Source organism: Neofelis nebulosa, chromosome 2 (assembly GCF_028018385.1).
Source record: "Neofelis nebulosa isolate mNeoNeb1 chromosome 2, mNeoNeb1.pri, whole genome shotgun sequence".
Taxonomy (NCBI): domain Eukaryota; kingdom Metazoa; phylum Chordata; class Mammalia; order Carnivora; family Felidae; genus Neofelis; species Neofelis nebulosa.
In genome coordinates this window covers 126,897,411-126,923,590 of record NC_080783.1, presented here as the reverse complement: position 1 = coordinate 126,923,590, position 26,180 = coordinate 126,897,411, and the positions used below count along the sequence as shown (strand labels likewise).

Here is a 26,180-nt window from a genome sequence, read left to right as displayed (position 1 = left end):
GTGCAGAGGCCACAGCACAGCAGAGTGGCCAGCCCCGGGAGGGCAGTCGAGGCCCTTCTGTCGTTGGCTGTGGGGAGCACCTCAGGGAGGTCTCTCTAGCTGTCACCCATTCCCAGACTCGGGGCTGACAGCAAACAATTCTACAGACCTGTGAAGCTAGAAGCCACCTCAGCTTTCCAGTCGAGAGCCAGTGCTTTTTACATGGCTCCAAGAGGAGGAGTAAGCATTGTCCCAGGGCCACCCACTTGGACATGAAGTATCACATTAATTGCTCTTGCTTTTTTCTTGAAGCTTCCCCATTTTTAGTAGCAGAGCCATACGTTTACAAAGTTTTGGGTTTTGTCTCCCTGTCGTGAAAACTGGTGTGCACCTGGTCTTGCTGGATGAAATGAGCCATTAAGTAATTGACCAGAGATTCAAAAGGTCAGTGCCAGGGACGGGAGGGAAAAAAAGGCTCTAGAACCCTGGTTCATGGAATCAGAGCCAACCTGTAGGATTCTCAGGAAAATGGCTCTCCAGATTCATAAGTATACATCTTCCAAGAATAGCGATAGATGTCTTCATCTGTCATGGAAGATTGATGCCTGCTGTCTTGCCTCATGCAGTAAGATGGCCCCACGGGGCCCAGACTGGATTGCTATTTGTAGAATCGGCAGGCTCGTGCTTGAACGTGGCCACGGAGGAGGGCCTTGAGTTGTTTTGTAGATGAGGGAAAAGGCAACACTTTTGCCGCTGTTTGCTCTGAGACTCTGGGAGGGAGGGGGTCTGGCCACAAGGACACAGGGAGGATGGCAGGAAACGGATGGTCCCCCACACCCCTGCCCCTTCCCATCGGGCTTCTGGGTAGCGTTGAGCTCCCCACCGACAGAGGGGTTTGGGTGGAAGACACCGTGAAAGCCTGGACCTAAATGTGCGGGGCACGTGCAGAATCGTGGCACGAGCCATTCTCCCTGCCCCTGCCCCACACTGACCTCAGAACTGCTGATTACCCTGAGCGCTGACACTGGCCGGCACCCTACTGCAAGATACCAGAAGAGCGGGGTTTTTATGAGGGCAGCAGAGGCGGTGATGGGGAGCCCCTGGGAACCCCCTGAAATTGTAGGAAAAGACTTTATATGGGGAGAGAAGGTGCAGACGTGCAGGTGTTGCTGAGAGCTTAGGTAATTCTGTCGTTAATGACGGTATAGCTTCACTTGCACCCACGGCTGCCAATGCCTTGGTCTTGATTTGTGTTTCCTGGTTTGACCGAATATTTCACCCACCACGCCTCGGCTTCTCACCGGTCAAGGGCAGCATCCGTTCAGTCTGGTGGCGGTTTCCCACAGAGGACCACCTTTTCACCAAGAAGATCTGAGAAATGCTGATTTCGCCTCATGGGGGTAGGACAGGGTGTAATACCAATGTAGAAGCTGATATTGCAATGTCATAGTTTAAACTTTCCCAGAAATCCATTTCCAGTGATATCCCAGGAGACGTTAGTCGTGCCTCAGAGTTTATTCAACACCAGTGAGGAGTTCATGGGTGAACCAATAAAACACAAGGGATCTCCTGATCCCCTGACCAAGATGCTGCCCTCTCTTCACCTGGCAGCTAGCCGAGGGTATGGAAACTAAGATCTTTTTTTTAATTTTTTTTTTTTTCAATGTTTTTTATTTATTTTTGGGACAGAGAGAGACAGAGCATGAACGGGGGAGGGGCAGAGAGAGAGGGAGACACAGAATCGGAAACAGGCTCCAGGCTCCGAGCCATCAGCCCAGAGCCTGACGCGGGGCTCGAACTCACGGACCGCGAGATCGTGACCTGGCTGAAGTCGGACGCTTAACCGACTGCGCCACCCAGGCGCCCCTAGAAACTAAGATCTTGAGATGTTGTCGACCGCGGGGGCAGCCTTGCTCTGTCATGGCCCAGCACAGCTCCCGTGGCTAATACTGTTCTTACCTAGCTGCAAGCCAGCGCCGGCAACCTGGGGGGGGGGGGGGGGGGTGGCCTTCGGAACACCTGAGAGATCACAATCCATCCCCAAGGTGTGGGCCGGTCGTCATGGTGACTATGGCAGCATCACTTTATTTATAAACTAAATGAAAGAGATCTTCAGTCATGTCTGTTCAGGATGAGCCATTTTCTTTGGAGCCAGGACACCAGGAGGAGGGCTTCAAAGAGTCCTCTACTTTGTGGGGAATAGACAAAGGAAATGGAGTTGAGATGTGTTGCCTACCTGTGCCGAGTGGTTTCTGCCACAGAAGTTGCAAACTCTCTCCTGGTGGCTTTACGGGGCCTAAACACCAAAGTATGTCTTCAGGGAAGAAATCAGCTGTCATTGCTTCAAAGCCCATTGGTCAGTCAGTAGGGATGCTTGGCACATGGGGCCTGCATTCACCTCCCACCGAGCTTCGGTGATATAATGCAACCGGACCCCTTCAAAGCCCAGGAACGTCAAAGCCAGAAGGGCGCTTGATTCCAGCTTCCATGTTTCAATTGGCTGAGTGTGGGGAAGCAGGCTGGGGCTAAAACAGGTTGCACCGCCCCTGGCTACAAGGGAAGGGGGTTGGATTCCGCTGCCTCAACTTCCACGACACCATGTGCTTCTCCCATACCGTCCTTATGCTAGCGGACACATTTTTCATCTGTGTGATAGTTTGTCTTCCTCCCACTCTACCTTATAAGTGCCATGAAGACAGATGCTATGTCTTTCGCTCATCTTTGTATCCCCAGCATCTAGCACGGTCCTTGTGCTTGAAAGAATGAATGAATGTATGAATTAAAAGCTCGTGGGGAGTATGAGAATGGAGTCCTCAATCGCTAGAGAAGAAAACAGGCCCAGAGAAACGACCAGTTACCCAAGATCATGCCTTAAGGCGGTGACGTTGTCTGTCTTAGCAAAAAACCTAGAATACAATTGGGCCCCGAAGGGAACAGTCTTGGGTAGAACTGAGAAAGATGTTGTCTTGTCTATATTCTTCACCTCCGTGGTTCCCAAAGCTCTAAGAGGACAAAATGGAGCCATGGCTTTGATTTCTTAGGGCTCCTGCTCCACCTGGGGCCACGTTATCACAGAGAGACTAGGAGACCTCACAGCCTTAACTGTGACTCTCAGATTCCTCTGGCGTTACCCTTGTGCTTCCGTAGCAGGTGTTGCCACACGTGCACGTGTGTGCGTGTGCGCGCCTGTGTTTTCCATCATTCTCTGAAATGTTTTTCTGCACTTCCACACCCACAGGAGGGGGGAGTCTATTTTGTACCTATGCCTACAGTCTCTCCACTGCCCAAGGTACTTCTGTGTCTTCTGAGCATAAATCTAAAGAAAATTAAAATAAAGAAACCCTACTGGCCAAGCAGTGGCACTTGTATACGATGTTCTTTCTAGCCTGTGTCCACTTGAGGGGTTAGCAGAACCACCACACGGTTGCCTTAAGAATTTTGGTTTTTCTGATGCTGCCCCAAAGGAAAGGTGCCCAGATCCACACAGTCCCTGCTGAACAAACTTCCTGTTCTCTGTCTAGGAAGGGAGATCCCTCAGTCAGGTGGCTGTGGGGCGCAGGGCCCAGGAAGAGCCAAGGAAGGAACTTACCAGAGGTGTGGGGATCATAGAAGGAGCTTGACTGGTTCTCTGGCTTCTAGCTGGGCCTTTACCTGTAATTGCCCAAGGGCAGGAGACACAAAGCTTAAGGGCTATTCCTCCCTTGGCTTAAGACTACAGTTGAGGCCATGGGCCTGTCCTCTTCTGCTCCTGACCCTTCTCAAGGAGACTTTTCTATGTCTGCTTACCCAGTGGCCCCAGAGGTCCTTTGGTAAGTCCCTCCAGATGAACAAAAAGTTTCAAAGAGTAAGGCTGCCTCCCAAAGCTTGTGTGCTGGGGGGGCAGGTGGCCCTCGCACACACTGGGACCCGTGGTGTGACCATCTCCGGGCCTCCCTCCTCCCTAGTCTACACATACCTCCACTTACCAAGGCTACTGTGTCCTCTCTGTGACATCTCACGGGGCCTTTGTCACCATGAAGCAGAATCTACCCCTGTCTATGGGCTGACTGCATTGGCCTCCATGGGTCCAGGCAACAGATGAGGGGCACGTTCACTCGTGTGAAAGTTTTTCCTTGGCCCTTTCATTTTCCTTAATCCCCACCCCCAATGGCCACTTACCCCTTCTATTCCTCTGGCTTCTCCGCCTTTTGGACAAGTGACTAATTATAGAGATTATCCCCAAGCCTGTGATCAGTATGCAGATTATGAGAATGGACATCCCGGAAGGAATCGCAGACAGACTTCATGTCGACTGAAAAGAAACCACCTTTCATTCCTGTGCTCAGGATCCCCATTCCTGGGATCTGTCCCTCTGCCCTGCCCGCACCCCACCTAGTCCCAGTAGCTCCTGGCCACCAAGTCCCTTCAGAGTGCCCGTGTTCTCCAGCCCACGCCTGTTTGGACCCGGGCTGGTGGTCTGACCAAGCGGGGCTGAGCCCTTGCCTCAGAAACTAACATGGACCCAGAGCAGGAGGATCCAGTGTTCAGACTGGATGGGCTCTTGAACAGGGGAGACATAAACTCCGGAGCTAGAAGTGGCTGCAACGAAACAGAAAAGGGCAGTGCAGAGAGAGAGAGAGAGGAAGCAAACACACATGAGAGCAGTGGATCAGAGACAGAGACAAAGTCCCAAAGACATTCCGGACCATTGCTGAGGGTGCCATGTCTCACCCTTCATGCATGCAACATTGCTCTCCCCTTAGGGTAGATCCTCCTTTTCAATTAACATCATGAGAGGGCATTTTTGCTATTTACGTTCAAGAGTCCTAAACTATATTGTTCTGAAAGAAACCACGTGGTCACATTGAAGCTACACAGTTCAGGTGGAGAACAAGAACCAACGACATGCAGCTAAAGAGCAGCAGGTGCAAATCAGTTGCCACACTGTGTTATCCTCGCCTGCCTCCCCCCCAACCCCCCAACACCGGTCTGTCCTCCCCAAGGTCTGACTCACCTGGAGGGATTGGCCTTGTGAGCCACATTGGAAGCCCTGCAGCTCCGGTTCCTGTCGCCTGATAGGTCTGCAGCAGAAAGGACTGGTTGGGGGTCAAGTGAGGCCAGCCCCAGGCCTGCCCTTTGCCTTCGGCATCTCCGCGTCTCTGCCCGTCATTCAATCCCCAGAGAACGAGTGCTCTGGGCAACTCTGCTGGGTCGAGCAGAGGCACGGGGCATAGCTGTATAAATGCGCCCTGCACAGGGCACAGGCTGGAGGGAACAGGTAGGAGCTGAAATCCAGCCCACCCTCTGCTGGCCAAGCCATATGCCCTGCCACTGGGCTCCAGGCACCTCGAGGAAGGGCCACCTTTCCAGAGGTGCACCAAAGCTCTGTGTGGACTAGATGTGGCCCATGGTTAGAGAGTCCCAGGCTGAAGGCTATGATACCAGAGGCACAAGAGGGCCAGTCCAATCCTTAAGGAACGGATGGATAGGTGGCATCATTGCCACACTGTGCTCGTGGCAGCCACTGAAACCCAATGGGGGAAGTTCTGCCATGGCCCACCCACACTGCCGTCTCTGGCAAATCTCGTTGGGGAGGGGCAGGGGTCTTTGTTTCACTGAAACTAAGGAGCACATTTAGGCGAGGCCTCTTTCATCCCGAGCCTAAAACAGTGCAGTAGAAACATTTTAGGTGTGAAGGATGCCACACATTCAATAAGATGCTTCCTAAACAAATTACTAGTTGGTCAAGTGTGAGCAAGATTCTCTAGCCCCAGGAGGCTTCCTATAGCTTCCCTTAAGTCCTCGGTCTGTTTTTCTACTGGCATTGTGTTCTGGATTATGATAGAAAGCATTCCTTCTAGAAATGGAAACACTGAGAAGCCACAGAAGGAAAAAGAGGAAGGCTGGTACTTTCCATAAGCTTTTTGCCTGAGCAGAGGCTTTCTGATTTAAAAAGAGGTTTTCAGCATTGGACAGAAGAATTTGGGTGAGCATCTGGAGAGTTGTGTCTCAGCCCTGGCCCAAAGGAGCAGTTGACCGGCTTAGCCAGACCTCCTCCCACCACAGGCTCAAGTTCAACCTACACCCACCCAGTGGCCTCCCCGTGTAAACTGCACTCCTAACCAGTTTGGCCGTGATAGTTACGCCTGTGGATGAGGAAACTAGTTAGCGGACGGTCTTTGAAGGTCCTCTTCCAGACACCTGGGTCATGTTTTACAGCTTCACTCACCTCTCAAGAAATGGATCTTCAAGATTCTAGACCTACTAGGTTGGCCACAGAGCACAGACGTGTAATGAGAACCTCTGAGCCTTTCCTGGCCAGCAACACGAAGCTCTCCCACCTGTTAGCCCCCGGGAGCCTCTCCAAATGCCATGGGCCAGATCGCTGCGAGGGAAGGGAGGTTCCAAGAGCACCCCTGCGCCCACCCACCCTCCTCTTCCCCAAATTCCAAGTTAATCCCCGGCACCATCAGCAACGACCCTACCTTGGAGAGAAGGAGATACCAGGGTACCCCAAGGAACCTAAGGGGGGCCTGAGCTGGTGCTCACTGGCCTCAGCGAGTATGTACCACACCAACAAACATGCACAACTGCGGGTTACCCCTGACTAGACCCCTGACAGGGTCCCTACCTTTCCCAGACCAAAAATCACTGGCGAGGCCTCCTCTGTCGTCAGTCACAACCAGCTCTGTAAAATCCAAGTCGTCCCTGGCAAAGTCCCACTGGATGCCACACGGGTACCAGCCTGTATCCTCCTTGGTCAGGCAGGACAGAGTGATGATGAGCTGGCTTCCTGTGTCCCTCAGGGCATGACACGCATGCACACACACACACACACACACCACGGTCCTTTTAAACATGTTGCAGCTCCCGCCACACTGGAGCAAAATCAGTTTAAGCACTGGGGGCTGATTTTTTATTTTGCTTGTTCTGGGTTAGCAACTGCTTTGGGCAGAAAGAGGTCCCGCTAAAACTCACACATTGAAGTGTTAACTCTAGTACCTCAGAGTGTGACAGATTGAGCCTTTAAGGAGTTAATTAAGTTAAAAGGGGGTCATTAAGAATGGGCCCTAATGCAACCTGACTGGTGTCCTTATGAAAAAGGAGTTTAGGGGGCGCCTGGGTGGCTCAGTCAGTTGAGCATCCGACTTCGGCTCAGGTCATGATCTCACGGTTCGTGAGTTCAAGTCCCACTATCAGCAAAGTTGTGTGCTGATGGCTCAGAGCCTCGAGCCTGCTTCGGGTTCTGTGTCTCCCTCTGTCTCTGCCCCTCCCTGCTTGCACACTCTGTCTTTCTCTCTCTCTCTCTCTCAAAAATAAATAAAACATTAAAAAAATTAAAAAAAGAAAAAGGAGTTTAGGACACAGACAACAGGTCGAGGGAAAGTCCTGTGAGGACACAGTGAGAAGGCAGCCCTCTGCAAGCCAAAGAGAGAGGTCTCAGCAGAAGGCAAACCTGCCCACACCTTGATCTTGGACTATCCAGCCTCTGGAAATGTGAAGAAATTAACCTCTGTGGTTGGCTGGACCTCTGAGTCCAGCTCTGGACTGGACCTCTGAGCCAACCTCTGGCTGGCTGAAGCCAGCCAGTCTGTGGTGTTTGTTACGGCGGGCCTAGCAAGCTAATGTAGCAACCCTGGAGAAGTCCTGTCTCCTGGCCTGAGGCCGGGGGATCAAGAACTTAGGAGGCCTCTCCCCATTGCTTGTTGGGGGGCTGGAAGAGCCCGAGGATCACTGTTAGCAGATCCCCTGTGTCCATGCCACTGTGGACCCCTCAGGAAGAAACCGAGAAGGTGTGGAGGCTTCTGCGGGCTGCAGAGGGCTGGGAACAGAGGGAGTCACGTTCTGTTCTTAGGAGCCGAGAGCTTCCTATTCCCTCCGGACAAGACCTGCGCGGGCAGCCCCATCATCTCAGCGTGTTGCGTAGTGAGGAAGTCATGTACTCTGTGTCCCCCTAGAAGGTGGCTGGGGAAGTATCTGAACAAGGAGCAGAGATGGGAGCAGCAGGCATTTCTCAGCTAGGTCCCCTCAGATGCCACCAACAACCAGCCCGCACGGCAGGTTCACGTCGCTGATGTCAACTGATGTGACTTGATATCTTGTTTTCCTATCAAACCCACAAGGAAGATGGGGTGGTGCTCAGCTTACAGGGCTGGACTCTGACCCAGGGAGAGGCACAACAGCCATCAAGGTCAGCACGCCGGGGGTGGGGTGGGGGGCAGCAGAGCCAGGACTGGTCCCCCGAGTCCCACCTTCAGGCTCAGGCACCGGCAGACAGTGGAAAGTCCCGGCCTCGTCCATGTGCTCAAACACTTTGAGGAAGAGAAGGGGGAGGGAAGGGGACCTTACACTGAAAGAGAGAGTACAGAGGCCCACATTTTCGCTGAGGCTTTCAAATTCCTCACAACCCTCTTAGCAGAGCAAAGAGCAAGGATGAATTTGGACAGGATCTCTTTTCTCCTTTTATTTTCCCATCCCACTTCTTGGGTGGTTCGAGCTACTAAGCAGGAGGGGAGAAGGAAATGCAAGGTGTCTGGGAAGTTTGGAGGCTGCAGATGTTCTTTCCCCATATCTTACCTGAAAAGACAGTCAAGAGAAGCAGAATGAAGAGCCCCATGACTGGAAGGAAGTGAACCTTCACCTGGAATGGTAAGATACCCCCAGGGTTTCAGGAATCCTGGATCTGTTTAAAGGAAACAGATATCTTTGAGCTTAAGCCGGTTTGATCCTGTTTGAAGAGACCAGGGCAAAATGACCAGTCAATCCAAGCAGTGCTACTATGTATAGCTATCCAGGTTGTGTACTGCACAAGGGTACCTCCTGAGAGGGATGCCATTCATGGACATAAACTTACTTTTATAACAATACGGGCAACTGAAAAAAAATTGTGGGCTTCTGGCACCCCCAAAACAGCAACGGAGAGTCCCCTCCTGGATAAGTCCACCCTGCTACAACAAAGCCTTATACATACGTAGACCGGCACAGGCACACACATCAGCACGGACACACATTCAGGTGTCCAACTGTGCCCTGTCCCGCCAGTGGACCGGGTTATTGCCAGAGGACGACACGCTCAGAGGCACGTTCTTGTCTAGTTGAGAGGAAGACCAGTAAGGAAATTACCTCCCCTGACTCCCGCGTGGACCATGAAGCCTCACCCAGGGAGCGGGGTCAGGGGCAAAGCACGAAGCTGTTATGAGCTGTGCCTGGTGTCTGGAGCATGGAGTGGTGTCGGTGTGAGTGTCTGAGTGTCAGCAGGCAGGGCCGCAGCCTCCAGAACTCTTGAGAGCTTTCCGGGCAGAGCTGGGGCAAACCAAGGGTATCTGTCCATGCAGAGGTAGAAGCTTCTCTTGGTTCCTTTTGGGACTCCTGGCCTGACCACTGATTTTGATTTTTATTTATTTTTGAGCGAGCGAGCGAGCGCGAGAGAGAGAGCACGCATGTGCACTCGAGGCAGAGTGGCAGACAGAGGGATACCAAGGATCTGAAGCGGGCTCTGTGCTGGCAGCGGAGAGCCTGACACAGGGCTCGAACCCATGATCCACGAGATCATGACCTGAGCTGAAGTCAGAAGCATAACTGACAGAGCTATCCAGGTGCCCCCCGACCAATGACTTTTAGGGTTTGAATTGTGGAACCACCTCCCAGGTGAATTTAGACCGAGCACTACTTATCACACCCCAGAGCCAACACTTCCCATCAATGGCCAGAGGTGGATGAGCGTCCAGGGTGTTCAATCATGTCCTCTTGTGAGGGAGGGGGACCTCTCATCCACACGAAGTCAGCATGTTGGCCAGCTCTAGGCCGAGTTTCACCTGCACCATGTTGGTTGTGTTACCCATATTGCCTCATTTACACCTCATCAAACCTCTACGAGTTCAACACACAAACCGCAAGGTGGAGGAAAAAAAAAAAAAAAGGAAGAAAGGAAGGAGGAATCTATAGTTTAAAAGGGGCTTAAGAGAAATAATGACAAATCACAATATATGGAACTCATTTGGATCCTGATTGAAGCAAACAGTTGAGAAAAGTGTAGACAGTGGCTCCATAGTTGATAATGCTAAGAAATTATGGTTACGTTGTTTCAGAGGGGATCCTGACATCGTCAAGAACCAGCCTCTCCAATGGCTCCCGGCATTCATGCTGTTGTTCCCTCTTCAGCCGAATCAGGGCTGGCCTGTGTGATCAAGAAAACCAATGAAAATTAGATAGCAATTGATAATTTGTGTGGTCATATTTTTTAAAATCAGTATTATTTCTGAGAAAGCTGCATGCAAATCGTGCACTGGGAATGGCTCGGAGAAGGTGCCGTGAAACCAAAGAAAAGCACCAACGGAAGGAGAAATGGATTGTGCCCAGACGTCAGTGAAGTGCGCAAGTCATGAAAAGGTGACGTTCTAAAGCAAATGAGAGGCCCGGAGTTATAGAGAATGGACGGATGTGTCTTATCAGTATCCTGACTTCCAGGTGGTGCAGTTAGTTCTCCCGGTGCCTCATAAGGGTAGAATTAATTTTTGCTCCTTAGATGGGCAAACTAAGAAGATGAATGGGTAAAAAGCAGAAGCCCACTGATCATTTAAAAACTACCTTTTAGAAATAAAACCCGAAATGTTTGCAGAGGAAATAAATTGATGTCCCCAAATTTCAAGATAGTCAGGGTAGGGCAAGCGGGTGGGTAGGGGCATAGAGGGAACAAGATTGGCTGTAAGTGGACCATTATTAAAGCAGCATAATAGATATCGGAGGGGTCATTTTTCTGGTCTCTCCACTTTTGTGTGCCTGAAGTGTTCCATAATAAAAAGTAAAACAAACAAACAAACAAACAAATAAACTCAGATATTACAAGGTTCAGTTTTAGGAAACTGCCCCAAGTTCACATGCCCAAGTACAGCCATGATAATCTGATGCTAAATCCGGAGGAAAACACACACACACACACACACACACACACACACACACACAGTTCTTTCCATCACACTCTTCTTCTTCCTCAACAGTAACAACACTGCAAAATTATAGATACTTTATGTTTTACAAGGGGACGTGACCTACACATATCACCTGAGTGGTCAGGGCAAGAGGCAGCCTGTTTTCCCATTCCCACCACACCCAGCGTGGCATCAAAGGGCAGAGTTTCTCTAGAAAATACGCATCTGGTTGTAAGAAACTGAATACACCAGTGGGCAATGGCCCGATCACATATGACAATAGACCTCTGGACAGAATTTCTGGCTGGGGAAACCAGCATCTTATCTACAGTAAATGGCCGGGGAAGCTGGCCTGCCAGAAGTCCAGTTGGTAGGAAGTCAGACCGTAATCTCTAGCAGAAGTCCAGAATGCCAATTGATAATCCCCGTGACCATCAACCCCAAATGGCCAGGGATAACTGACAGCTTCCCAAATTCTTGTCCTGCTTCCAACTTGGGACCAACCAGAGAAAGCCAAATACACTCTCCTAACCAATCCCACAGGATGCCCGCTGCTACTTAGCCCACCCGCAGCTTCCCCAGGCCAGCAGCCTCTAGGCAGGGCACAACTAAAGCCTCCCAGTTTCCCCTGTAGAGCCTGCCCCCCTCCTCTGCACGCCTTTAAGTCTCTGCCGAAATCCAAGTAGCAGTGACTGACTCCCTGGCTACTGCAAGCTTGGGATAGCTTTTGCCTGTTCCCATCTGGTCCTAGCTTATTTCCACAGTTGACTTAATAATAATAATAATAATAATAAATGGGTTAATAAACCCAGCTACTCAGCGCCTACCTTCATTCCAACGAATTCATATGGAGGAGGAGGAAGCAAACTTTGGTCTTGTCTGGGTAGTCTTTTTTTCCTTATTCCTTGCGAACAAAAGCCCAACAGCCACCCTCAACTGTTCAGCTGAAGGGAGCTAGCCAGGAGACAGCCTGGAGGAAGCGCCGGTGACACTAATCTCTAAATCTGAAACCAGGGTGGACCTCACCACTTCTACCCGAGCCCCTCACCAGGGATTCTTAGTTCATCTTTTCTGAGTCCTCTCTAACAGGCATTCTCATTGTAAGGGCTTCTTCTGGGCTGGTGGAACATCTTAGCTCAGGACATTCCCATTTCACTGAAACAAAGCAAAACAAAACATAAAAAAAAAAAGCAACTCCTGGGGCGCCTGGGTGGCCCGGTCGGTTAAGCATCCGACTTAGCTCAGGTCATGATCTCGAGGTTCATGAGTTTGAGCCCCACATCGGGGTCTGTGCTGACAGCTCAGAGTCTAGAGCCTGCTTTGGATTCTGTCTTCCTCTCTCTCTCTCTCTCTCTCTCTCTGCCCCTCCCCCACTTGTGCTCGTGCCCTCTCTCTCTCTCTCTCTCTCGCTTTCAAAAATAAATAAACATAGAAAAATTATTTTAAAAAAATTGAACTCCCTGCAAACCCTCAGTGGATCTGCTAAGCAGTGGACTTCAGAGCGGGGGAGTGGCGAGGAGGAGAAAGGGAGAAGAAAGGAGAAAAGTTTGTTTTTTCTGAAACTCAGAAAACTCATCTTCCCACAGTGATGACCCAGGACAGATTGCTGCTTTGTTTTGAGGGAAGTAGTCCCCTTAAACGAAGTTTCTTTCTTTTTTTTTTTTTTTTATTTTTTTTAACGTTTTATTTATTTTTGAGACAAGGAGAGACAGAGCATGAACAGGGGAGGGTCAGAGAGAGGGAGACACAGAATCTGAAACAGGGTCCAGGCTCTGAGCTGTCAGCACAGAGCCCGATGCGGGGCTCAAACTCACGGACCGTGAGATCATGACCTGAGCCAAAGTCGGCCGCTTAACCGACTGAGCCACCCAGGCGCCCCTCAAGTTTCAAAAACAGTAGGTGTGAAGTGTGCTACTGCAATGTTACAGATTGTAAATTATGAAGCGCCTGTGTCTGGGACTGAAAACTGATCAGCCCTTCCTTCAAGGGTCCGACGGGGCGGAGGTGGTTTCTGGCCAGCAGAATGCAACAGGGTCACCAGAAAATCCCACAGTAAACCCGGGGCCTCATCCTGGAGGGGCGTTTTAACTCAGCACAAAAACTAATTCAGGGGGGAAAGCCTTAAATCAAACAAGGGACGCCATTAAGGGGGAAATTTGGTGGAGGTTTTGGGGCCGGCGCTTGGATTTTTAAAGAAAATAGATCCCCAAATGTTGAAGGGGAGGCTGCTGGGCTGAAGGTAGCCTCCCACACTTCTGGGGACAGTGGCGCCGTGGTCCAGCCATTTGCCTTTAAGATAGATTGTGAGCGGTGCAGGGAAGTGGGTGGGTGGGTGACCAGCTCAGTTTGGGGTTAGGAAAGTAGACGGAAGTTTTTCAACTTCCCAGACAGTGTTCTTCTTCCTGGGGTGATGGGGGAGACAAGCGGGGCTTTACTGAAATGAAATGTTAACTAGATAAATATGGTTATCATGCCCTGGCCCAAGATTGCGGTCGGGATAAACTTTCAGAACCGGCTAAGAACTAATACTAATGATGATAATAATAAACCATTTTTGGTATACTTATCCTCTTGGAAGTGGTTTAATTGAAATCCCATCTTGCTGCTCTCATCAAGTTTATATATTCATTGTCTGGGGAAAGTCCACAGCTGCAAGTGTGCACAGACCACACCAGAGATGTGCCCTTCAATCTCTAGAGCCACGCTCAGTGTTTGAAAGGTGTGGCTGGAACTCTGTCCCCGCCTGGCGTACCTAAGTACGGCCGTGCTCGAGCATACAAGCTGTAGTTTGTATCCATGTGTCTGCTGATTGTACCTTAGATGAACTTGACAGTTTGGACTTTGGAGAAGTTACAAGCCCCTCTTCGTGTCTGAGAATAGGTGGAGAGGAGCTTGGGATCTCCGAAGGCAGGGCTGAGTTTCAATCCTGGCTCTACTACTTGTTAACTGTTTGACTATAGACAAGTTATTTAACCTCTCTGTTCTTCCATTTTCTTCTGCACAGCGAAGAGGATAGTAATGGTGGGACCTACCCCAGAGGGTGTCCAGACAAATGTATGCAAAGTACGTAGTGCATAGAAAGTGCTCAGCAAAGAATAGCTATCCTGTCTCTCTCTCTCTCTCTCTCTTTTTTTTTTTTTTGCCTCTTTTGACCCTTCTCTAACAATTGATGAATGGTTCATAAAGTTGGCAAATGCTCCGATCAGCCCAGGAAAAAAGAACAGGGTATTCTAGACAAGAAGTGAGGGCCCCAGAGTCCAAACAGGTGAACATGGCAAGCAGGTTGAGTGCCACGAGCAGCCAGCTGGGGTCTGCAACCCCAAATGACCCTGACCCCCAGCAGAGAACTACACAACAGTTAGCCGTCATCTTTTATTTACTCAAATACATTTATTCAAATACTGGTGAATTCAGCAGTTTAAATCCCCCTTTGTTAAACTCTGCTCCCACCATCTCCCTGGCATCTGATGGTGTAGATGTCTCTGCTTGGTTCCACGACAGAAAGGAACTGAGTCACCATCACACACATCCAGATCGGGACCTTTCATCAGTAAGTCAACAAAGCATCCTTCAGATACCTTGACTTCTCCTCCTTCCCAAACAGGAGGCAGTAGTAACAGTAGAACGCTTTCTTCAAGTCAGTCATCCGGAACATAGAATCAAAGAAAGACAAGGAAAAAATTGGATAATAGAAAGGGGGTGTTAGGGGAGGTACCACTGGGGGCAGCCAGTCAAATGCTCCCCACTCAGTAGAAGGAATTAAGGACATGAAAGCCTTTGGCTCAGATGGGTGGTTCTTCAAGTGTTTACTGATGCCGAATCCAAAGGTCAATGGGGTGAAGAGGGGTCTTTCATGGATAACTACTCAGAAGTCTGATCGGTGCTTGGGTCCAAGGAATCAGAGGACTGGCAGATCATACAGGTTTTGAAGATCAAAACGTAGGTTTCCTTGAACTTCTTTATTTTGTAAGCATAGACAATAGGGTTCATCATGGAGTTAGCATGGGAGAGCAAAATTCCCAAGTAAAGTATAATTTGCGGCACCTCACCATGGAAGTAGGTGATACAGTTGATGATGGATAAAGGCAGCCAGGACAAAGCAAACAGGAAGAGAACCAGAAACAGAGACTTGGCCGTCTTGAACTCCCGTCCGTAAAACGTGCCTGTCTCTTTGGAGCTCGAGAAGCTCTGATTGAGTTTGTTCCGGATGACATAGAATATGTCAAGATAGATGGCACACATAATAACCAGGGGGATTAAAATCCACGTGAAGAAGCTGAAGTAGACCATGTAGTCCATCGTCATGACAGAACGGAACTGGCATGAAAGGGAGGTGACATTTCTGTAGTACTCGGAGGTCAGTTTCATGTTCCAGCCAAACATGGGGGTCAGTCCCACCAGGAATGACACCAGCCAGCAAAGGCCCAGGGCCAACCATATTCTTCTTTGAGTGGTGATCCTCCTGTATCTGTTTGAATGGAAGAGAATGGGTGAGTTTACAGTAGGAATTGCTAAAGGAGTGGGGGAGGGGAAGATGAGGCTGGAGAGTGCTGGCATTCCTGCAAATTTCTCCAGGGACTTCTTTTTTGTTTTTTGTTTTTTTCAAGAAATACCACGGGGCGCCTGGGTGGCTCAGTCGGTTAAATGGCCAACTTCGGCTCAGGTCATGATCTCATGGTCTGTGGGTTCGAGCCCCACGTCGGGCTCTGTGCTGACAGCTCAGAGCCTGAAGCCTGTTTCAGGTTCTGTGTCTCCCTCTTTCTCTGACCCTCCCCTGTTCATGCTCTCTCTCTCTCTCTGTCTCAAAAATAAATAATAAAATGTTAAAAAGAAAATTAAAAAAAAAAAAGAAATACCATCTAGAATGGATTAGAAATATGTTGCCACACTCGCAGCTCAAGAACTCTTTGATTCCTGGGAGGATAAGAGTTTTCTAAGTCTCCTGGCATCGCCTACTTCGTGAGAAATTATCTCCTCAAAGCGCGTTTCTGGCCATGTTTTGTTTGGTCCAGGAATTACACTTTGCCTCTCCCACACTCCCCCCCACCCGTGCCTGCCCCTGCTTCTCTCTTTGCAATGGCATCCACACTTGGTGTTTGAGTCACATGGGTCTGTGGAGTTGTAGAGTTCAGGTTCAAGTGCTTCCAGGACCTAAAACGACTCATCCAACAAGAGTCACCATCTCTCCTTCCAGCATCCTTCCTGACAACATTCCACACAGACTATGAGAAGGAAACTGATTGTGTTAAGCACCGACTGTGTCCTCAGGAGACTTTAGCTCAATTAAATTTCACAACAGGGGCACCTGGGTGGCTTAGTCGGTTAAGCGTCCGACTTCGGCTCAGGTCATGATCTCAACAGTTCGTGGGTTAGAGCCCCGCGTCAGACTGTGCTGACAGCTCGGAGCCTGGAGCCTGCTTTGGATTCTGTGTCTCCCTCTCTCTTTTTTTTTTTAAAAATTTTTTTTTTTCAACATTTTTTATTTATTTTTGGGACAGAGAGAGACAGAGCATGAACGGGGGAGGGGCAGAGAGAGAGGGAGACACAGAATCAGAAACAGGCTCCAGGCTCCGAGCCATCAGCCCAGAGCCTGACGCGGGGCTCGAACTCACAGACCGCGAGATCGTGACCTGGCTGAAGTCGGACGCTTAACCGACTGCGCCACCCAGGCGCCCCTCTCCCTCTCTCTTTGACCCTTCCCCCACTTGTGCTCTGTGTCTCTCTCAAAGATAAATAAACATTAAAAAAAATAAAATGAAAAAAAACTCACAACAAACAAAAGCTATCTCTATGATAATGTCCATTTCATTGCTAGTGATGGGTGAGGATAACAGTCATTTGAGCTACCATTGATCGAGCACAGACTGGGCAGGCATTTCGTTCTTTTAGAAAGATATTTTTTTTTAAGTTTATTTATTTTGAGAGAGAAAGAGTGCAAGCGAAGGAGGAGCAGAGAGAGAGGGAGACAGAGAATCCCAAGCCGGCTCCGCAGCTGGCAGCACAGAGCCTGATGGGGGGCTCTGACTCACAAACTGTGAGATCATGACCTGAGACAAAACCAAGAGTCAGATGCTTAACCGACTGAGCCACCCAGGGTGCCCCGACCTATGGAATTTCATGAGGAAGTTGCAGTTACTGTCCCCACTTTATAGGTGAAAAAAAGAAACGGGCAAGTAACCTGCATGAGCTGGAAGCGGCAGAGGTAAAAATGGAAACGAGGTAAGTCTGAGTTCAGAGTTCCAAAGTTAACCACCGTGGAAAGACGAGGAACCAAAGCTGAGAAAGTTAAACAACTTGCCCCAGCTCAGAGCTCAAGATCTGGGCTTTGACCCCTGGCTTGTTTGCAGATTTGCAGGTTTCTCCCCACGTCTCTTCCCCAAGACCAGACAGGAGGAATATGAGACAATTGCTATTCAGGACTCTTGGGGAATGAGATGTCTCCACTGGTGGGCCTATTCTATTCACATGGTCACAGGAAAGGTTGTTACTGCTTTCTGCAGTGGAGAACGTTTTGATCCCCGTCTCTACATGGAAGAGGAAGCAAAGTTAAAGTAACTTTAAAATAACCTACATCTGCAAAGAACAGAACCATCCATTTATCCCTGCCTATTCTTTTCTGTTCGCTCCTTATTTTATCTGGTAGGTTTCCAACATTTCTAAAACTCAGGAACAGTTTTTACTAATTAAAGATGCATCAAGCTTTCATCATCCTTAGCTGCCCCAGGGGCCCGAGCATACACGCCCACAGTCAGTGGAGAATGATCGAGCATTCCTCTGTTCCAGAGTCCCAGCTCAGCGTCGTTAAGCCCCTCACACACCAAATGGTGCAAAGAAATGTAGTGTCCTCTTTCAAGTTCAGTCTGGATTTGTTTTCACTGAAAAATCGTCTGGGATCTGAATTTTGTAGCCCCGTGCCCCAGGCGCCCCCATCACACCTCCCCTCTTACCTGACTGTGAGCTTGACCCGCAGGTATCGGTCCACAGCAATGGCTAGCAAGGACATGATGGAGGCATGGGTGAAGATCAGCAGTAGGCAGGTCATGAAGAGGCAGTTATAAAAGTGGATTGTGATACCCAGGCTGATGACAATGGCCAAAGGCATGACCAGCACCCCAACAGCAATGTCAGCCAGGGCCAGGGAGACAATGAAATAGAAGGTGGTGGTCTGCAGGCTGGGGTTCAGCTTGACCACCCAGATGACCAGCACATTGCCCACTATGGCACAGAGCCCGATGAGAATCTCCACAGTGATGTAGGTCACGTTGGCCAACAACAGGGCAGTGCTGTTGACAGCCATCTTACTCTCGCCAAGGAGCCTCCCTAGTAGCAGGCGTGCTGACGGGATCCGTGCAGCCCGGTGAGTCGAGCTCTTGCCAGGCACCTCACTTGAGGTTCAGGGGCAGCAGCAGCAGTCTGAAACTCACAACTCGCTCATTCCTTCTCTTCTCCGATGGGACACTCCCTTGGAGACGCCCCCACCTTTTCTTAGAGAGAGCCCATCTAGGGGCAATCACTTCTTGCCTCTTTGTGGGCCACACATCCCTGGGCTCCCAGAAGCGTGGAGGACAGTTCTCTGTGGGCTGAATCTGAAAGTGCTGCGGCTCTTAGTTCCCCAGACAGACACGCTCAAGACCTCTGCCTCCTGCCCCCAGGGGGCCACTTGAGCTCCATCGAGATAAGCAGCCCTCTTCAGGGGTGTTTCAGGAAGTAAGATGGGCCAAGAGGAAGCAGAGACCAGGGACATTCAGCCAGAAGATGGAAAGAGAAGAGGAGGGGTGTGAATGTCAGGGAGAAGGTTCTGAATTCATTCACGGGGGGACTGGATAGGAGTATAGTACCGGGTGGGAGAGCAGTGGAAACACAGACTCTTCTATTCTGGCTTTCTGCTGACTTAGCAGAAAGATCCCGTGACAAGGAAGCAAACGGGAGCCACAGGGGAACAAGAAATAGATTGTGGTGGCAGCCTTAGCCAGAATTTATTGGGTTTTTTTTTGTTTTTTTTTTTTTAGCGTATGTTATAGACTGACTGTTTGTGTCCCCGCAAAATGTATATGTTGAGATCTGATCCTCAAAGTGATGGTATTAGGAGGTGGGGTCTTTAGGAGGTGCCTAGGTCTTAGGGATAGAGCCCTCAGGCATGGGATTAGTGTCTTATAAGAGACACCCCAAAGAGCTCCTTCACTCCCTCTGCCATTCATGAACCAGGAAGCTAGCTCTCGCCGGACACCAAATCTGCCGGTGTCTTGATCTTGAACCTCCCAGCCTCCAGAGCAGAATGTCTATGGCTTATAAACCACCCAGTCTGCAGTATTCTGTTACAGTAGCTTGAACAGACTAAGACAGTGCAGACAGCAAGCACTGAGGCCAGCTGGGACCCAGCTTTTGCATCAAAGATCCTTTACCCAGGCTCCTGGCTCAGTGGGTTAAGCGTCTGACTTTGGCTCAGGTCATGATCTTGCAGTCGGTGAGTTCGAGCCCCGCGTCGGGCTCTGTGCTGACAGCTCGGAGCCTGGAGCCTGCTTCGGATTCTGTGTCTCCCTCTCTCTCTGTCCCTCCCCCACTTGCACTGTCGGTCTCCCTCATATGAGAGAGAGAGAGACCCATTGTCAAAGGACAAGCTAAGATCCCCTGCTCAGAAGGGCAAAAACACTCAGCACCTCCCACAAGCATCACATCTGCTGACTCCACATTTCCCCCTGTCAGCCCACACGCCCACCAATGTCTCACATGCCCTCACACCAGCAACCACCGCTGTGACAAATCTCTTTGAGGAACAACAGGACAACAGGATGACCGGCCAGGCAGAAAGGAGAGAAAGGGCCACGCGTGTACATAATCACACAGCATACCCCTCCCACTCACCCACCCCCACCCGCATGAAAAGAGGAACCAAACTGCTTCCCTGAAAGTTGCTCATCACCTGGTCTGAAGCTTCTGGAAATCAGACACTCAAATGCAGTTGTTATTTAAGGTCCAGTCCTGCCCACTGGGGTTATTTAGAGACCCAGCAAGAAGGGATGGGTGGACCTGAGCTCACACAGTGGATTGGAAGGTTTATAATATTTGCCTTAAATAACCCCAATCTACGCGCAGCCAGAACTAAAATTCAACACCGACAACAGCGTTGCTCACATCCTTGCCAGGGCACCAGTGAGACGCCTCGGGGCCGTGGCATTTCCACGTCACCCTCTGCTCCCCCCACACCCCCTCCCCCCATCTCAAGTTGGCCCAAGTCTGAATAACCTTGCCCATGCCTCCTGGACTTGCCACTTCACCCTGGCCCAACCCCCCAGACATTAAGGGGCGGCGGCCCTCTCCAGCAGTAAGCATCGCCGCCTTTCCAGCGTTTTCCAGTGGTAACCATGCCCACATCCCTGCACCGTGGGAACTTGAGAAGCTTCGCCAGCCTCCTGTGCAGCTTCTCACAAGAGTATCTACTGCAACTGCTTTCTTTATCTCTGCTTCAGGGGAGGAAGTCACAGAGAGCAATTTCTAGGAGGCTGTGTGCTACCGAAAGAAGTTGCTCTCGCCCTAAAGCAATGGTTGAATTTTGGTGACAGGGTGTAAAAAAAAAAAAAAAAAAAAAAAAGGTACCCTCTCTGCTGGCCCCTTGCCACCCAGTAGGACCAAACAGCCAATATGTGAGAGCAAGACACTCTGGGGTAAGGATCAGTCATATTGCTACGTTGGGGCGAATGTATAGTAAGGGAGCGGTTTCCAGGGGGGTGCTTGGCCACCCAGGTCTGCCTTGCTCCGCATTCGAGAGCTGGTCAGGCAACAGACAGCTTCCACATTTAGAGAGAGAGGTGTGAGGGGGGCTGTGTCATTATGAGCCAGAAGCTGGGGGAGGGAGAAGGTGGCAGAGGCCAGGAAAGTACCTGAGCCACGGATCCAGCCACAGAAAGTGGGCAAGGTTTTGGGGATGGATTCCACAGCTAGAGCTGGAAACCTGATCTTTACCCCTTTCACCCTCCTTTAGGACCTGAGAGAGTCCTTTTCTAACCAGCCCATCTCGGCTGTGTTAGAGAAGCCACGGAGAGGGCTTTGTGTCCCCGCACCTGTATCAAGAGCAGAGTGGTGGGTGCAGAATAGCCTGGGAGAGAATAGTCTAGGGGGAAAAGTGCGGCTGGGGCCGCACTTGAGACACCTTGACCTAGACCCCTCTTCCCACCTGGGAATTGTGTCTCCTGAATTTTCTGGACATTTCCTGTCCAGGAACCAAGGGAAGGCTGAACCCATCCGTGCTCAGGGGGGTGACTGGAGGGATGAGGAGAGAGGTTTCCACATTACTTAGCATTTTTGCCTAGTATTGGGCCCTGAGCCAACTTCTCACTCCAGACCGAGTGCCAGAAGGCAACCTGGAAAAGAAGAGAGAGCAGGCTGGAAAAGAAGACAGAGAGGCCAGGACAGATGGTCATCTTGTCCCCCCCCCCCCCCCCGACATGCCGCACAGCTGCTCTTGGGTAACTTCCCTCATCTCTCATGGACACGTCGTCTCAGCTCCCTGAGCCATCCCCAGAAGCAAGTCTCCCCACAGCCTTTATGCGGCCCTCAGGATCAAGTCCGGCCCCTTTGGAATGACGAACGAGACCCTTCGAGGTGGGGTGTCCCAGCCCCCTGCAGCCTCCTGGTGCCTGGATCCCCCTCTTCTCCAAAACCACAAGCACCACCATGATTTCTCTTCCTCCCCCACATGTGCCCAGCTTAGAAAGCCCTTCTCCCTGTGTCCACCTAGAACACAAGCACTTTTCCTTCAAGACTATTCTCGAACAGGACCCTGAAGAGAATTTCCCAGACATCCCCTCACCATGCTGTGTTTATAAGCCCCTCCCCTGCTATCTACGCCCCTGGAGCATAGGAGTCTCCACTCATCATTTCTAGCCCCACCACCATGGCTGGCAGGTTGCAGGTGCTCAAGTATATTTCTGTTAAATGAATGAATAGGAAAGCTCCTCAGTGAACCAGAGGGCATCAGCTTGGCACTAAGTATAGAATCAGCTAGGACCGGTTGAGTATGTTCCCTCATACCACCTGCCACGGTGAGGGTTTTACTTTCATGGTCTCATTCAATGCTCTCTGATGAAATGTTTACTGTAATCACAGCTGAACAAACTGAGGCTCAGAAAGGAGAAGTAATTTGGGGCGTCTGGGTGGCTCAGTAGGTTAAGCATCCCACTTTGGTTCAGGTCGTGATCTCGTGATTCGCGAGTTCAAGCCCCGCGTCGGGCTCTGTGCTGACAGCTCAGAGCCTGGAGCCTGTTTCGGATTCTGTGTCTCCCTCTCTTTCTGCCTCTCCCCTGCTCACGCTCTGTCTCTCTCTGTCTCAAAATTAAGTAAACATTAAAAAAAGAAAGAAAGAAGAAAAGAAAGGTGAAGTAACTTGCCCAGGATTGCGCAGCTAGAAAGTGGCAGAGCTGGCATTCAAACCCAGGCTCCTGGCTACGGTAAATGAGTGGGCAAGGGAATAGCCACGTGAAGCTTTCACAAGTACAAGGTGTCCCTGAACTTGACGTTGCCATATTATCATTGGGAGGTTCTAGCCTCAATGCATGGAAAAGAAAGAGGCGACCAAGATCATGGGAACAGAGCACCAGCATAGTGTAGGTCTGGTACCTGCTCTGAATTACGGACAGGTGAAAGAATGAGCAGGGCACTTGGCAGGGCTTCAGGGGGAGATCTGGAATAGAAAGAAAACCTTTTGTTGGACCAGTGTGCCAAAAAAAATTTTTTTTTACATTTTTTAATAGTTATTTTTGAGAAAGAGTGAGAGACAGAGTGTGAGCAGGGGAGGGACAGAGAGAGAGGGAGACACAGAATCTGAAGCAGACTCCAGGTTCTGAGCCTGATGCGGGGCTCGAACTCACAAACCGGTCATGACATGAGCTGAAGTCGGACATCTAACTGACTGAGCCACCCATTTCCTCCCCCCCCGACCAAAATTTTTTTAAATAATAAATTATAAGTGAGATGTGGCTCAGGGAATTTCCCCATCTAAAAGAAGGACCATGTCTGTTTCGGTTTTATTAAAAGAACATGGACTCCATGGAAGAGGCAAGGATCGGGGAAGGAATCCATCAACCTGAACCACAGGAAAAGCATCTGAGTCCTAGGGAAAGGCCTCACCTGTCCCAAACCCTGGCCCGACACCACTGGACACAGCTCAGCCACAGGGCTGCAACCTTGCCCTTGGGGTTCTGCTTAATGTCAGGAGAGGCTGGTCAGACAGATGTTCTTCTGCTCCTTTGCAGCTTCTCAGACAAGCCTGAGAAGCCCCAGCAACCACCCTGCACTCACAGCAAGATGCTGTCGGAGCAGGAGCCCGGGCGGCGGGGGGGGGGGGCACCTTCTGGAGTCCTAGAAACTGGTCCAGGAGGCTGCTGAGACAGGATGTCAGGCAGCTGGGAGGTGGGGGCTCCCGCCTGAGGTTGGCTCACATGGACTCCACCGCTGCCTGCAGAATTGCACAAAATCAGTTTGTCCGCTTCCTCTTGGCCCCATCACCACTTCCCCAAAACCTTATATTTTTGTAAAGCTTCTTGCTTGCTAGCCAGCAGTGGAGGCTTAAAAAGAGTGAGGTGGCCAAGAAGGTGGCCTCTCCCAGCACCCCTCCCTTCCCTGCTCTCAGTCAACACAGGAGGAGGAGACTGGGCCTTTCCAGAAGCCTTCCTCTAGGGGCTGATCTGGAGGCACTGTCCCCAGGGGGCTTCCTACTAGGACCCATTGACCTGAGCCACACCGGCTTGGCCAAGGAGCCAGGAACTGTGGCCCGAGTTCGGGATACTCAGAACCAGTACAAGGGGCAGAGGGAGGTCAAGGTCCCTTCACTCGGAGCAACAGGAAATCCTGCTCAACAAAGGGAAACTCCTTGGGGGTGCACGCCCCACCCTCCAGACACCCCGCGGCACCTCGTGTGTCAGGAGGCCTCCAGGCCCTAATGGAGAGTCCAGGGAAGGGTTCAGCTAACTCTGAACTTGTTCCAGGTTCTAGGCACTCAGAAAGCAAGGAGATGCTCATACTACAAGAGTCTTAGCGAGGGCAGAGGCTTCCCCGCACCAGCTTCAAGTGTCCACAAGGCTTATTCCCGAGCGTCGGCAGGGGCTCTGTGCTCAGCAGTGACCACCAGGTGGCAGCACGTTCCCACTGCCTCCCAGACTATAGGCTGAGCGAGAAAACGAGAAGCTGGGAGGAGTTGGTGGCACCCCCTTTCAGCGCTGCTTAGAGCGACCTCAGATGGTGCCGAACACGAAGGAATCAAGAATGAAGGGCAAAGGAGACAGGGATAGATTGCCAACTGCCTAAGTTCAACCTGATCCCATGGAATATTTCTGGGCCGCACTAAATTCAATGCTCTTGACTCAAGAAGGTTGAGAAGCTGCTTCTACTTATTCAAGCTTGTGAGTATTCCAAGAAAAACAGTATCTGTGTTTTTCTGTAGGGTGCACCACGCCGCTCACACACTCTGCTTCACTCAGTTAGCAAAACCACCACCCGAGACGCCCGTCTTACTCATCTCTGCTCACAGCAGAAGAAACTGAGGCCCGGAGGCTGGAGAGGTCTGCTCAGGACTGTCCCTGTACCAACATCAGAGGGGACTCGGGGACAGGAGCCTCTCACCGGCCTCCTCACCTCAGGAGAGGACAGTGAAGACGGGGAGAGGGCTTGTCAGGTGAGGTCCCGCTGGGATGTTTCGCTCCCCGCAGTACCTTATATCACCGGTCCCTCCCTTGGCACCTGCCAGGCTCTGACCAGTCGTCTCCCTTCTGTGGGCAGTTTTGCTGGCCTTTGCTGGTGAGCCTCCTGTCCCGTGATTTCTCAAAACATTCTGGGTGTCTTTGCAACTCAGCCCCCGGCTTCTTCTTCTTCTTCTTTTTTTTTTTTTAACGTTTATTTATTTTTGAGACAGAGACAGAGCATGAACGGGGGAGGGTCAGAGAGAGGGAGACACAGAATCCGAAGCAGGCTCCAGGCTCCAAGCTGTCAGCACAGAGCCCGACGCGGGGCTCGAACTCACAGACCATGAGATCATGACCTGAGCTGAAGTTGGACGCTTAACCGACTGAGCCACCCAGGCACCCCAGCCCCCGGCTTCTTCTAATCACCCACGCGGGGTGTCACCCCCAAGTCCCAAAGCGGGCAGGACTCAGAAGCCAACTGTACATCCTGATGTCAACCCCTAAGCCCTTTATCTACACACCAGAACGTGCAGGAATGAACTCTGATCCTAAATGTTTACAGTGGGGCCGTATCCTGCCCCCCACCCCTCTTTTTTTTTTTTTTTTTTTTAACCTTCCACCTAACAAATGTGGCGCCACTCCTTAACGAATTGGGTGCAAACCCTCCTGCCATGGCAGGAGATGAGCAACCTCCCTCTCCTGCTGACGTGTGTCTTCCCCCTCCTACTCCACAAGGCCTTTCGTGTTTATTCTCATGACAGCCACCATGGAGACAACGCCAACCACCACGGGCTGGGCACTTTGCCAGGTGTCGCTTCCGATTCTATAGCCATCCTGGAGGTAAGTGCTGTTGGATCCATTGTACAGAGGAGGAAACTAAGGCGCGGTGACACCTGAGTGACTTGGCCAGTGAGCCACCTGAGCAACAAAGCCAGTGAACGACAGGGCCGTGGCCCGGACCCAAATCTGTCTTGGCTTCAAAGCCTTGGCTCTTCCCACTGAACCCCACGAGAAGAATACAGTATCAGTTATGCCAAAACCCAGTTTGTCATCTGAGGCAGAAATTCTTCAGTGTCCCAGTGGGGTAAGTCTCGTGTCCTAGGTCAGGCCAGCTATCAGGGGCAGTGTGCTATCCCACCAACCGTCTGGCTCCCACCCCCCGCCAGCTCCGCTTAGAAGACGGCGGTTTGGGACCGCTGTGGGCAGCCGACCTCTCTTCTTCTGCATTCTCCGTGTGCCTGTCTTGCACCCAGCCCGTGATCAGACAGCAGCGTCGTGAAACCATATTACGTTCTTTCCTTGCTAAACGCCTTCCCAGATAACCTGATTCTCTCCGCTGCTTATTAAAGGTAAATATAGAAAGCTGTCATCAGGAGTATGTCTCAGCATTTCATCATGACCGAGGGGGATGGTCTGCTGCCCTGTTCCTTGTAGAAAGTTTCTTAGGGTAAATTTCACTGAGGAGTTGAGTGCTAGCCAGGAGGGGGCTTTTCTTAATAAACTAGCTTGCTTTGTGTAACTGCCTACTGGGGGAGCTTTGTGTAACTCAGGTGTGCAGGGGCAGCGAAGAGGCTGGAGCTGGTATTGTCTCCGTGACCATGCTTGGCTGTGGTTTCCCGGG

At 50.8% G+C, this 26,180-nt stretch overlaps 2 protein-coding genes and 1 long non-coding RNA gene across 3 annotated transcripts; all 3 read right to left on the bottom strand.

Annotated features, from left to right (window-relative positions):
• Positions 1-3,516: 3,516 nt before the first annotated feature.
• On the bottom strand, positions 3,517-6,818 carry LOC131490882 (transmembrane domain-containing protein TMIGD3-like). The gene is made up of 3 exons (XM_058693316.1): positions 6,590-6,818; positions 4,974-5,039; positions 3,517-4,239 (listed from the first exon to the last, which is right to left on the bottom strand). Exons 1-3 carry the CDS (start codon positions 6,816-6,818, stop codon positions 4,070-4,072), a joined length of 465 nt encoding a protein of 154 aa, XP_058549299.1. The 3' UTR covers positions 3,517-4,069.
• A 3,068-nt stretch (positions 6,819-9,886) lies between these two features.
• On the bottom strand, positions 9,887-12,216 carry LOC131504192 (uncharacterized). Its single transcript, XR_009257852.1, has 2 exons — positions 11,714-12,216; positions 9,887-10,135 (listed from the first exon to the last, which is right to left on the bottom strand). It is a non-coding gene; the product is annotated as an uncharacterized LOC131504192 (long non-coding RNA).
• A 2,028-nt stretch (positions 12,217-14,244) lies between these two features.
• ADORA3 (adenosine A3 receptor) lies at positions 14,245-18,803 on the bottom strand. Its single transcript, XM_058716216.1, has 2 exons — positions 17,834-18,803; positions 14,245-15,354 (listed from the first exon to the last, which is right to left on the bottom strand). Exons 1-2 carry the CDS (start codon positions 18,181-18,183, stop codon positions 14,748-14,750), a joined length of 957 nt encoding a protein of 318 aa, XP_058572199.1. The 5' UTR covers positions 18,184-18,803; the 3' UTR covers positions 14,245-14,747.
• Between the last annotated feature and the right edge of the window lie 7,377 nt (positions 18,804-26,180).

Coding starts and splice junctions, on each gene's coding strand:
- LOC131490882 (XM_058693316.1), bottom strand. CDS start 6,818: ATGTTTAAAAGGACCGTGGTGTGTGTGTGTGTGTGTGTGCATGCGTGT. Junction 5,040..6,589: donor TGATTTTTGGTCTGGGAAAG/GTAGGGACCCTG, acceptor TTTCTGCTGCAG/ACCTATCAGGCGACAGGAAC. Junction 4,240..4,973: donor TCACAAGGCCAATCCCTCCA/GGTGAGTCAGAC, acceptor CGATTCCTTCCG/GGATGTCCATTCTCATAATC.
- ADORA3 (XM_058716216.1), bottom strand. CDS start 18,183: ATGGCTGTCAACAGCACTGCCCTGTTGTTGGCCAACGTGACCTACATC. Junction 15,355..17,833: donor CGGGTCAAGCTCACAGTCAG/GTAAGAGGGGAG, acceptor CCATTCAAACAG/ATACAGGAGGATCACCACTC.